The sequence below is a fragment of the Pholis gunnellus genome, assembly GCF_910591455.1.
Source record: "Pholis gunnellus genome assembly, chromosome: 17".
Lineage (NCBI taxonomy): Eukaryota > Metazoa > Chordata > Actinopteri > Perciformes > Pholidae > Pholis > Pholis gunnellus.
Genome location: NC_136544.1, coordinates 4,842,515 through 4,855,916, shown reverse-complemented (window position 1 = coordinate 4,855,916; position 13,402 = coordinate 4,842,515). Strand labels below are relative to the sequence as shown.

General features: G+C 45.9%; 1 protein-coding gene across 1 annotated transcript; it reads right to left on the bottom strand.

The window, feature by feature from the left end:
• Positions 1–384: 384 nt before the first annotated feature.
• Positions 385–12,757, bottom strand: rab3db (RAB3D, member RAS oncogene family, b). The gene is made up of 5 exons (XM_079176963.1): positions 12,490–12,757; positions 9,975–10,211; positions 3,771–3,889; positions 3,142–3,266; positions 385–3,052 (listed from the first exon to the last, which is right to left on the bottom strand). Exons 2-5 carry the CDS (start codon positions 10,209–10,211, stop codon positions 2,865–2,867), a joined length of 669 nt encoding a protein of 222 aa, XP_079033089.1. The 5' UTR covers positions 12,490–12,757; the 3' UTR covers positions 385–2,864.
• Between the last annotated feature and the right edge of the window lie 645 nt (positions 12,758–13,402).

Genomic DNA, 13,402 nt, shown 5'->3' with positions numbered 1-13,402 from the left:
GCCTGATCCCAGTGAAGTGGGTGCTGATGTAAACAGCACGCTGCGTTTCACTCACATGACTGCATTCAGCTACAGATGGTGACACATTTGAACTTTTCTTTTGTCAGCTTCACGTGTTTTTCAGACAGTTTAGTGAAAATCAAACTCCAGATAAGATCCGTTGAGGCCCTCGCTGACCTCGGTGGCAGGAAGAAGGGGGTGATGAAATCTGAGTGTGGTTTCTCTGGTTCTACAGATAAAACGTGAAGGAAAAAATAAAAGCCCTGACCTGACGGTTTGGGGTTAGGTCATAAATTACACTTCACATGCTGCGGTCACGTTGTACACTCATGCAAAAGGAACTAAAGACAAGGATCTGCAACTACACTCTCCCTTTTGTAATGAATATATTCTTTATTTTCATATACACATTTCAACATACTCAATGTATTCTTGTTTATAGGATGCATTTTTTCCTGCCCCATGCTTCCATCCAACACATTCAGAGCCTTAAATAAAAGGGATCCAATGATCTGATCTCCCCTCTTTTAGAAAGCGACCAATCAGGAATGCGACACGTGAAAACAAATAGATCGTAAACAAAAGAGAGAAAGAACAAACCCCAGACAAACAGCTCTGGATGCTACTGACATAAATTGTACAAAAGCGTCAGAGTCAGTAGTTTTTCAGTATAAGGCAGAAACCGGACGAAGTGGTTAAATATTCAACATCAGTGGACAGTTTAGCACATTCAACGCATTCAAGCAGCAGCCGCCCTTGTAAGCTCCTTTTGCGAACCCATCACGGATATCATGTGCTCTGTGACGCCCCTCCATTCCATTTAAATACATTGCAAACCTGCACAGCGCGCAAACGGTGAAATACAAATGTAGTGTTAGGAGTCTTGCACACAGACTCCTCGAGTTAAAGCCTTGCATAAAAAGCGGTGCGGGTGAGATGATCCTATCAGCTATCTGATATGTATACCATAGCTATTGTGGTCCAGAGGTTATGGTTGATATATCAGGTGACAAGTCAGGAGTCGGCACATGGACAATTAATAGCAACATAACCGATTTGTGGTGCAATCCAAAGGCTTTGAAATTGAAATAACTTCAATCAGGACACAGTTTTCAGGTGTGGAGAGTGTCAATACTGACATGGAACAATGAACAAAAAAGCTATTTTAGGTCCAGTGTAACTGATGGCAAACAACGTGAAGTGAAATGATGGTGAAACCTCATTTTATTTACTTCAGATGACAGCAGTGGGAGATCGAGTGACGAAGGCTCCTTTAAAAGATGCTCAATACTCAACTCAGAGCACATCTGTTGCCTCCACCGGCTCTCAACGCGGCGACGCTGAGCCGGCGGCTAGCAGCTAACGGTGCTAACAGCGCAAACAACGGCAACAGCGCTGACGGAGGGTGGGTGCTACGTTTTCGCGACGACGCCGTCGGTCGGAGAGGTGTCATCAGCGGTGACCGCCCTATGAGAGCAGTGCAGAGCGGCGGCCGTGAGCCGGCCAGTGGGGCACGTTCACATGCACTACAAGGCATGCACCGCCGGACCAAATATGTCAACAAAGCACAGAGAAGCTCAGATTACAACACACACAGAGGGAGGGTGACTTCAGCTCATTGTTTTTCCTCATAGTGGCAACAGCACAGTTGAGGCCTACACTTATATTTCACAGAGATCAGTGTTCTGGTACACACACACACACACACACACACACACACACACGCTGTGCTGCATTTCCGCATAACAGTCATTATGTCAGTAAACAAGAAAAACACAATTCACCACTTTGTAGAAACTCAGTCATTAAGCATAGGTTTGCCATGCCAACTCTTTCGCCGTGCTGCAGTTTGTGGGAGTGGTGTGCGTGCGTGGGTGTGATAGTTAAAGGAATTCATCACACGGGCACGGCAGCGTATGTGTAGAGAGCGGGGCTCAACGTTTAGGCATCACCGTCGCCCTCCAGCTGTCTCAGCGTTTGGTGCACAGGAAAAGGCTTCGACAGCCTCCGAGAGGCACTGAGGGACGCAAAGGGCAGCACAAGACGGGCATCGAGACTCTTTGTTATCAGTTTGAACTTCATAATAAGTGATGGATGATGAGACGTCTCACAACAGAGAAATCCTCTAGGGTAGGTGAGACATTAGTGCGGCTTCATATCTGGCATACAGACATGAGAGCGGTATCAATCTTCTCGTCTAACTCCACAAGGTAGCAAATAAGTGGATTTCCCAAAACGTCAAACTGTTCCTTTAAGCTGAATGTGCCTTTTGTTGAGGCAGCATTTGAACCTGAGCACAGGCACTGAATGCATCTCAAACAAAACAATGAATGTAATAAAGCACAGCCACCTACAGCCACTATTTGGCATCACTAGCTTTAAGCTATCTGCACAAATATTTGTCTCGGAAAAATGAATCCCACTGAACAAATGTCTCAGATAAGGTAAGCAGCAGCGGTTGAGGTGGGCGGCATACGCTGGGGGGCACAGGACATGCTTTGGTGGACTATCAGCTCACGCAGAGCTGACGGGGTTGGAAACAAGAGACAGAAAGTAGGCCCCCCCCCCTTTAAAGCTAAAAGACTGAAACACAGGGCTGAGGAGGAGAGGGGTCTGACAATGCTGATGAAGATTATTTCAGCGAGCTGTCCTTTCGGTTCGTGCCGGGCTGTGTGGACAAAGCAGAGCTGGGCGTGGCTGGAGTGAAGAGAGAGGAAGAGGTGCGGCACTTTACATGGTCGAGGCACAGAGAGGGAAGGTCTTAATGTATGCTTATCAGTGTGTGTGTGTGTGTGTGTGTGTGTGTGTGTGTGTGTGTGTGTGTGTGGGGGGGGGGGGGGGGAGCTGGTAAGAGGGCGGACGCTTCAGCAGGCGCAGCCCCCGTGGCTCTCTGACGGCGAGTCTTTAAGGACCTGGCTCCTGTGGTTGGATGCGAGGTCGATGTCCCCCTCCATGCTCTCGTTCATCTTCTCGCAGATGACGTCCACCAGGCGCTCGAACACCTGCTTCACGTTGATGTTGTCCTTGGCGCTGGCCTCGAAGAACTGGAAACCTGAGGGGGGGGGTTAGCGACATGGTTTCAGTGTTGAAACGTCTGTGGACAGAAGCTAGCGGGTCGAAGTGCGAGTGAAGAGTCTCTACCTAGCTCCTCCGCCAGCCTCTGGCCGTCCTCCGTGGGTACGAGCCTGTCGTCCTCCAGGTCACACTTGTTACCAATCAGGATCACCTGAGCATTGTCCCACGAGTACGTCTTGATCTGCGTCGCCCTGTCGGACAGACATAACAGTACACGTGATTAAAAGCAGTAAAAGAAAAAAAACGACCAACGTAGAAACCAACAAATCAAGATACTTTCCTGCAAAAAAACAACTAACAAACATCAAACTCATTATGGAGTTGGTTTGCATGTCATCTCATTGTGGTTGCAACTGCACAATGCAAGAATCTGGCAACCGGTTGTGTGAAAATGGTGCTTAACATTTAGCGCAAGGTCATTTATAGAGGTTTTGTCAAACTTTTGGTGATGAGTGGGCGATTTCTGTCGGAAAGTAGTGGAAAAAAACGTTTTGCCAAAAAAAGGAAAGACCTGGGCAATGATCTGTATCCATAGACAGGCAAAAGAATCCATGAAATCAATAGGCTGCTTGTTTTTACACTTCACACGTACAGCCGTATGAGCAAAAGGGGCTTCATAATCGAAATTTGACAAATGGAACAACAAAAATAAAAATAATCTCCCGGACCAAAATGTTTAACAGTATCAGACTCACCAGTCCTGAACTGCGTTGAAGGAGTCCTGGTTAGTGATGTCGTACATGAGCAGGAAGCCCATGGCTCCTCTGTAGTAGGCCGTGGTGATGGTGCGGTAGCGCTCCTGACCCGCTGTATCCTGCATGGAAACACACACACACACACACACACACACACAAATATATTTCTACGCTTCACACAATTCATATTAATCAAGGTCTATAAAACAAACTAAAAGAAACATGAATTCCCTGTGGTGACTCAATACATGGTTTATGACTTGAAACCACAAGGGGGCAATATCATCCAAACTATGGTCTGTAGCTGCTGCACTCTTCTCTTACTGAAACAGTGTATATGTGGAGTCATCCAACATTTAGCTTTCAGGGGGGGTGGTCTGCTCAACTGTCACACTAATTCAGAAACATCTGTCAGAATGCAGATGCATGTTATTTCTGACTGAACGTACAGAGGGGTCGAGTTCAGCGGGTTCCCAACTTCTTTTATCCCCGAATGCCCCTTCATCAACACCACCTGTCTTATTAAAATACGGTTCACCGTGTTTTAAACGGGATGCTATTTAACAACATTCATTTATAAATGTGGATATTGGTGCGATACTTTAGACTGGTTTAGATCAGTTTGGATAGGTCTGGATTCATACTACCACTTTTAAAAACATTTATTCTATTGCTGTTAATAGTGAGCAAAAAGCAAACTGTTTGCTTACTAGTCAAAAAAACACTTTTCCTTGACCTAGGAAAACGTCACAAGGTTAAGGGAACACGTGAAGGACACATCATGAGGAGTTAGGAAAAGTCCACTGCAGTGCTGAGAGTATCTGACTTGTGCCGCAAGGAATCGTAGGACGACGTTCTCTCCCTTCCTTTGGTAAAGCACGCTCCAGTGCTCCCTATGCTAAAGGAGAATAAGAAAGGAAGCGCTGAAGCACCTTTCCTCAGCATTTCGAGAATTCGACCAGCATGTCTGCCACTTAGATACTTCCGGGTCACTTCACTCAGTTAGAAACCTTCCTCAGCAAATAAATAAATACATACTATGAGAGTCCAGCCGTGGTTTCACACACTCTCACTCACGACAAGTAGCGTTCACGCGTTACGACCGGTTTAATACGCGTTTTCATCATTTCTTTTCAAATAGTTGAGCGACTCTATAATCTGGCAGCTGCAGCACCTTTTGGTTGGGAATCACTGGTGAAGTAAATCATTGGCAATGGTGGGTGAATTATTAAAGTATTAAAGGCATTTTCAAATACAATTCACGTCGGGTTTATGTCAGGTTTTAATCAATAGAAGGAAAAAGTGAGTTATATAGCTAGTTATATGGATCTTGTGTACTGTGTTGGAAATAATAGGCATCTCTCTCCTTCCAAAGCACTTCACACCAGCACTGAAACGGCCCTTGCTCCGCTCCACGCAAACCACCGGAGGATGAAGTTTATAGACGGGAGCAGGCGGCGCGATCGCTGCTCATCAAAACCAGGACGTCTGGAAGAAACGCGCAGAAGATAAGAGGAGCGTTAGACAGAGGAGGAGGAGGAGGAGGAGGAGGAGGAGGCCTCCCCGGCCACCAGCGAGTTTATCAGGGGCATCTCCTCAATTAAATGTGCGACATCGCGGTTCAGCGGATGAAAGATCACACAGGTAGGCTGACCCCCCCCTCCCCCCCTCCACTCTCACTGTTACTTGGTAACCCGTCTGAGTCCTTCATTTACATCTGGGGCCTAAGTGTGTGTGTGTGTGTTTGTCTGATGTTTTCCTCACAGCGAGGAGGAGGAGGAGTGGGTTGCCCAGGTAACTGGCGAGGCCATTGAGGGTTATGAATAGGGCTGCAACTAACGATTATTTTAATAATCGATTAATCTGTCGATTATTTGTTCGATTAATCGATGAATCGGATAAAAAAAACAAAAAAACAAGAAAGCATTCATTTCCAACCCTTTAATCAAAAACAGAGCTGACAGTGCACATTCACAGAGCAACACATCTTCACAAAGTGCACAAACAGGTTGCTCGAACATCCCTGAGCTGTTAAAGTCATTATTTAAAAAAATAAATGGACTAATATCAGGAGTGGGGTTCAGTGGGTTTACCCACGCCTCTCAGTGAAGGGTAGACACGCGCTGATCCATCAGTGAACGGCTTTCAGGCCGATAAGCCACGCCCCCTCTCCGGCGCGATGCACGCGATGCACGCGAATGAACACAAATAGTCCCCGGAGACACCGGCCGCTTTCATCGCGTTCATCGCGTTTGGTGTTCACACGCCTTGTGTGAACACCAAACGCGGTGAAGAGGTCCCCGGCGATCGCGACGAAACGCGATCGCCGGCGCGAATGACGCGAAAATAATACAAATCGCGTAAATCAACTTCCGGTGTAGTCATGGCAACGTTTATACGCCGGTCAGCGTCAGCTACAGAACCGGAGTCCTGTTCCGTTATTCCTGCTGCTGTGAACACTCAAACATCTCCGCCACTTATTGAGTGGCGTAATAATCGCGCGACACAACGAATCGATAATGAAATTCGTTGCCAACTCTTTTAATAATCGATTTTTATCGATTTTATCGATTCGTTGTTGCAGCCCTAGTTATGAATGTTCATTACAGCCGGGTCTGCTGTGGGTGGTCGGCCCAAATGATCACCGCTCGCTTCACGGAAACGGTCAAAGTAAATCCTTCTGTCAGAGACGACATCGCTCGCCCTTCTTATACAGTATTCTCGTCACTCTTTCCTAAGTCACAGTCAAACTCTGCCTCCTGTCCGGGGCTTATTTTTGCTTCATTAAAAGTGGCAAATAGACCAGGTCCATCCTTTATCTCGCCCACGCAGAGATGAACACATATTTGGCAGCGTAATGGGGCGTCTAACCAAATAGAACGTCCCTGCAGGGGTTGCTATAATCAACTCCCAGCCAGTAAACAAAAGCTGCTCCCTCGTGCGTGCGTGTGTGTGTGTGTGTATGATGATAGATGGGGACCGGGGTTTACATCAGGCCCCTGCGTTGTCAGAGACGTCACCGGGATCCTGATCTTTAAAAGAAATAAAAACACGCATCACCTGCGTTTACATCAGCCTGCCGACACAAAGCAGCGTCCCCTGGGCGACCAAGTGTGCGAAAGGTGTGTGTGCGTTTGCTCAAAGATCAGAGATATATTTCCATGACACCAAAAAAAAAAAGAAAAAGGGATGTAAACATTGTGTGTACACAGTGGCAAACATGCGCTCGGCGTATTCACCATGTGTGTGTGTGTGTGTGTGTGTGTGTGTGTGTGTGTGTGTGTGTGTGTGTGTGTGTGTGTGTGTGTGTGTGTGTGTGTGTGTGTGAGGGCCATGTGGTGCGTTATCAGGCGAGCCATGTTTCCATGATACACAAAGCGGAGGCCAGCAGCTGTGCAGTGGGATCGTCAACAAATACCCCGTGCGTGAGGATCCGCTGAAACGCTCTAACGTGAGTTTAACAGCCGGGATGTTTCAGAGTTGATTATTAACGTTGCGTTAAGGGAGGACTCGGTCCCACGCCCTTTTTAAATACACTGCTACATGGCGCTGCAGTATATCTTCATTACGTCCCCGTCACACGCTGATAGGGAGCTTCCTCCGCTTCCTGCTCTGAGGAAGCAGCGGGTCTCTTTGTCGTTCCCCAGCGTTCCCTTCCCAAAACCCTCACCTAACACACTTTATCGTTACAGTTCATTCTCTCGCCCTCCTCCTGCTCAGTTGTTGGTGATATCAAACACACCGCTAACGCTGCATGTTTTAAAAAGGGACATGTTCGGGTCCGGTAGGTGAGTGTGTGTTTTGGTGTGGGCTCCTCTGCTGCTGATTCATCTCTGTCACCGTTTGTGTATCACACGGTGGCTCGCACGTTGTTGGTTCTAGTGAATCATCTGTTTGAACAACCTTAACCATGTTCATCAAGAGGATTTGTGGTGTGTTGTGAGTAATATGGGCTGAGAGAAAAATAAATAAATGAAGGATACACTTTATAGAACAGTGTAGAAGCCCTGCAATGAATGCCAGCGTTGGTTTTATTTAATGTATTTCATGTAGACTGTCGGGGGAGCTGATCCGGCTCAAGCTAGCGGGTTCCAGCCTTTGGGCTAAGCTAACCAGCAGCTGGCAGTAACTTCGTATTTACCGCACTGACATGAGAGTGGGACCAATCTCCTCATCTAACTCTCTGAAAGAAAGGGGAATAACTGCACTATTTCTTTAATTTCTTTATTTCTGATGACATCACGAGGGGTTTACTTTTTCAGGGCCACTAAAGACTTAAAACAACCGTTTTCAACCGGTTCGTATTAATCCTCATGATGAGTAAACTGACTTTTATTCAAATTGGTGGAGTCCCACTTTAAACAGCGATTGTTAAAACTTTTTAATTGGCATCCACCTCAATGTCTTTACACATCAGGGGAGAATATTACGCAACAAAAAAAAGCAGCGTCCCTTTTTTTTCCCGCACAAGGTTGATCTGAGCTTTTGCTCCGTGAATAAAGTCATCAACCATTTAAGTTGTGCGGAACGGGTTTGAGTTGTGGGTGTATTTTAATGAAACAGTAACACAGAGGCTCTGTTGTCCGAAACAAGATGGCAAACAGCAGAAACAGGCAGCAGAGACCCTTTCAGAATAAAAGCCCTAGACATAGAATATTCACAGGCGAGTATTTCGCACTTTGTGTTGTTTATTTTGGTGTGTAAAGGGTTTATGTGTGTAGCTGTTTTTTTTTAAATTGGGAGTTACAGTAACTGCTGCATGACTTGCTGCAGCGTCGGTCAAGAAAGCCGCAAACTCGTGAAATGTTGCATCGACAAATTTGCATGATGCCATATGCTCAACAGTAAACACAAACGAAAAACATAACAAGCAAAGAGGAACCACCGTAGTGCTGACCTCAAAAACTAACTGCAACAAAATGATGTTTCAATTTCACACTGCCTGCAATTATGACTATTTGTATCCGTTTAAGTGAAGAAGAAACCAAACCAAAAGGAAAACATGGCAACTCAAAATATTTCATCATGTGCAAATTCATTGCAACTACAAACATGCATGAGCAACTTATTATCTAAATTCACAAACCATCTATTCAAAGCAGCTATAATCAATATTGTTTACATCAAAAACTGATCAAATGAGTCAGTGTGATGTGTATGGAGTCACTATTAGTGACAAACCCACGGAGAATTGTGACCAATCTGCATGTCTCTTCAGCTTTATGGGACTTTTTTGGCGTCCCACAGCCCAGCTGTCTTGTTTTAGAAATAGACAGTAATCAACCTGGCTACCACTGAAAACTAAAGAGACAGATATTTGCCTCAGGATTAACGTGAATGTTGCTCCGTATATGTTTGATGTGTGAGCTAAGTGTACACCAATAAGTTCGCCGTACCATTTTAAAGGTGATAATGTGCGATGTGTTCACAGCTCTTTTCCGCTTCCTCCAAGTTGCCAAAGGAATCATATTCCAGACTTAATGAAATGCAAAATACCTGCAGATCTGAGGTGAGACAGTTGCTCATTGTCTCTGAGCCTTGACGTCCAGCTGGGCTTTGAAGCATCAATGAAAATATGGAAACCGGAAGACTTTACTTGTTTACTCGACCAGTCTTCTTTATACATTTAAGGGCACACTCAGCACCATTAGATGCAAGATAAGGGTAGCGACTAGCGAGTGACAATGTCTATGAAACCATGAGGAAGTCATGCTGTTTACACTTGCACAATCCACATGCCAAGCTTGCACAAGGGCCAAACCCACGATTGTGGATTCTTCTAGACCTCGCCTTTAAGAAGGTCTGCTGGTTGGCCTTCTACCTCCACGCTGCCCTAAAGAGCCTCTATCTTGGTGTAAACAAGGATTTCACATGGGCTTTATTCACATCTTTATTCACATCTAAAGCAGAGACTGGAGCCTCCATGTTCTTAACAACAAAGCAAATTAAAATGCACAAAGTGCTCAGGTGTATTAGATTGAGAGAGACGAAGCACTTTACAATCAATAAGGGTTATTAGCCGGAGATGCAACGATTGCTATTTTTATGGCCGATTTCCAATTTTTTTAAAAGTCTGACCTGCAGATTCCGAACTATAACTGACAGCATACACAAACATTTTTGTACATTTCCTTTCTGGAACATTTTTCAAATTCATAGATTAAATAAAAAAACACAGCGTATATTATCCTCAAAACCACTCACCCAGATCTGCAGCTTGATCCTCTTGTCATTGCGGAACACGGTCTTGACCTTGAAGTCGATGCCCACGGTGCTGACGAAGGCGGAGGTGAAGGAGTCGTCCGCGTAGCGGAACAGGAAGGACGTCTTCCCCACGCTGCTGTTGCCGATGATCAGCAGCTTGAACATGTAGTCAAAGTTCTGGTCGGCCGCGTCCTTCTGGGACGGCTGCTGCTGGAGGCGCGAGTCATTTGATGCCATCTAGAGAGGCGGAGCACAAGGAGGAGGCCGTCTACAAATATGAACGTTTGGCGGAAAACATGGCCGACACTGGTTAGAATCAACTAGTACGCTCTTTACTAGTGAAGGACACAGCGTGGAGCCAAACCTTTCTTGAGGGCTGACACAGCACTGTGGAGAAAGATGTGGCTCCACACATTATCATTCTGGTGTAGGGGGGGGGGAATAAAACACTTGTTTGTATTTCTTTAAACCTGCTGTATTTTACAGGAAAAGCTCTAAAAACTGAACACCACCTGCTCAGCACCAAACAGCGGGCAGCTAAAGAGCGAGATACTTCCCCCGGGAGGTCGGAGGAGACCAAGAACAGAGCAAAAAGAGAGATATTGGCCTTACATCCGCCAGGTGGAACAGAAGCACGACTCATGACTCGAAATGACGGGAAGCCGTGCCATCTGCTTTATTATAAGCATTCATCTCAGATTAATCTCTCCTGAGGGGCCGGTGTGAGGTTACCTGCCGTTTAGTCTTCTGGTGTCGGCCGTCCAAACAGTGTGTGTGTGTGTGTGTGTGTGTGTGGGTGTGGGTGTGTGTGTGTGGGGGGGCGGGGGTGCACAGCCTCCGAAAACACACAGAGATGATCAATCGGTGCGGCACAGCGTCTCCGTGGAGACCAGACTAGGGACTCAGCTGCCAGCAAGACCCATTAGCGGTCAAAGCAGTCAGTTCACTCGGCTTTTAACTGGCCAGATGGAGGTCTCCGGAGCAGGATGGGGATATCTATCACCTTACCATCAAGGGCTGTAGAAAAGAGGAGGAGGAGGAGGAGGAGAAGGAGGAGCATCGCTAGTTTGAAATTGGAGAAGCCTGGCCAAATCATTGACTGAGTAAATGTTTGCTCTCACAGTAATTGCCCGGCTATGAGAGGGACGAGTCCATGTTCCTCACTTGTATACTGATAGTGTGCTCTTGTACGCAGCTGTGTTTGCGTCTTTAAAAAAAAAAAAAGAGGTATCCAAAACAGCTGATGTCTGCAAGAGTAAGGAAACAACAACAACTAACCATGTTATTATTAAAACCTTCCAACCTTCCAAATCACCTTTGTTGGTGTTAGTATTGGGATTCTGTAGCTGACGTACACCTCCAGTCCACTGGAAGACTTTTCTACACATCCTGTGCAAACTTGCGTGCCGGCTGATGTCGAAATGAAGCACCGCTGTAACACCAATGCAATCCTCTTTCACAACTGTACTTCACCAGGTAGGTACATGCCCCGTGAACACCATCCCTTATACGCTGGAAAAGTGCTTCCCTGGGCTTTACGTAGAGTGCGGTGGTCGGGGCATAAGTTTCAAGTCTATGCCTGTTGAAAAAAGAAAAACATCACATGATGCCCGTGCCACATAAGGGTCTCCGGGGGAACTTTCTTGTGAGTGCTTAAAGATCCCATAGCACGGATCCACCCATTAAAAAGTATGTCTTAGTCCAACTTTCATCTCAGCTTAAGCCTGAGATAACCCCAGTCACATGTCCTCAGTGTTTACTGTGGAGCTCAGGATGTCTGCAGGCCAATAAGAAGGCTCACACAGCCAGGGAACACATCTCTTATTTCTCTCACTTCTCTTTTCACAAAGATGTCACATAAATTACAAGATTTACATGATGGAGTTTTCGTGTTACTGTGCGCTGTTGGGTGTCACAAGTTGCCTCTACACTGGACAACAACAAGAACCGGATCCCACTGAGTGATGACTTTGATTAGGGGCCCCACATCAGCACCTGCCATGACATTTGTCTCTGAGAGGACACACCTCCTCCAGGCAGTGAGACACATCCTCACTGATGAGAATGGGAGCCGGAGCGGCGTTATCTCCAGTGAAATCAAACAGAGGCCATTATTGGTGAACAGGGCCCGGTGATGGTGCAAGCCAGGACCAGCATTGATTAGTGGGGCAGCTGTCACGTCACTTCTTTCATTATTGGGAAGACTGAAATGCAAACACTGATGGGAGATGGAGGCTAGGAAACTCGTTTTATTACCATAGAAGGCAAATGACTCACGTCAACGGTCTAACTTTTTACCACTTTACGCAGCAATAGCGTGCCGAACGACAACCAACCAAGGGGGAGTGAAACCATACGTTTTGTATCATTCCGCGAGCATCTACCTGTTAGCATACATTCTAAATAAAGCGTTACCCCTCTGAGCCACGGTGCCGCATTAGCACTCGGACAAGAAGGAAGCTTTCGCGAGGCAGGAAAAAAAAAACCTGAAACTCGGAAACTTAAACAAACTTACCTTCTTTTGGAAGAAAAGCAAACGTCCAGCTCGGTTCAGAGATACTGTCTTCCGTCCGGGCGGCGGTGAGATGCCGGTTAACGTTAGCCTGCGAAAGTAGACCTAGCACCTGAAAAATATCCCCTTTTTTCCTGCTCCAGCAACAGCACCAGCACCCGACCTGCTCTCTCCTTCCTCAACGGGACACTTTTCTTTTTTCTTTCGAGGTTTGGAGCCGCTCCTGGATGTCTGTAGCGTAGCTGACACTGTAGCTGGAGTTCCGTCTGTGGCAGAGTTAACACGCACTGCTGGAAGCTATGGGGCCGTGTCAGTGTACACAGCGCGAGGAGATGCACACCCAGTGCGCGCGCACTAGGCCAACGCGCACACTCTAGTGAAACAGGACAGAATATTTTTAGAAGATCTATTATAGACTATGTGTCCAGGCTATTTAAGATTGACATAATACAAATCTATTATAACGTATATTTATATTCATAGAGTTGATTCGTATACTTTCCAGGAGCCATGCACGTGCAGGAAGATATTTACAAAAAAATCTGTAGATCTACAATAAAAAAGAAGTACAAACAGCGCATCACACATGAAACAATGTCATACAAAAGACACATTATCTGTTAAAATAGTCGCGAAGTGTAAACCATTTCTGTGTACCCAAAAAACAGAATAACAATCAATGTTCCTACCAATACCAAGAGACCCTTTATAGACTCACTGAGTTCCTTTAAAGAGTACATGAACATGATATAGAAAAGATGCTATAAAGTCCCAGCAGAGATCTTCCAGGAATATTATAAAGGAATATTAATTAAAAAAAGAGAAAAAATAGTAAAAGGGATACAACATCACTTATTGTGTGTATCTGATTGGGATCATTCAAGGTAACATGATGCCGGATGGATTTGAGGTGATA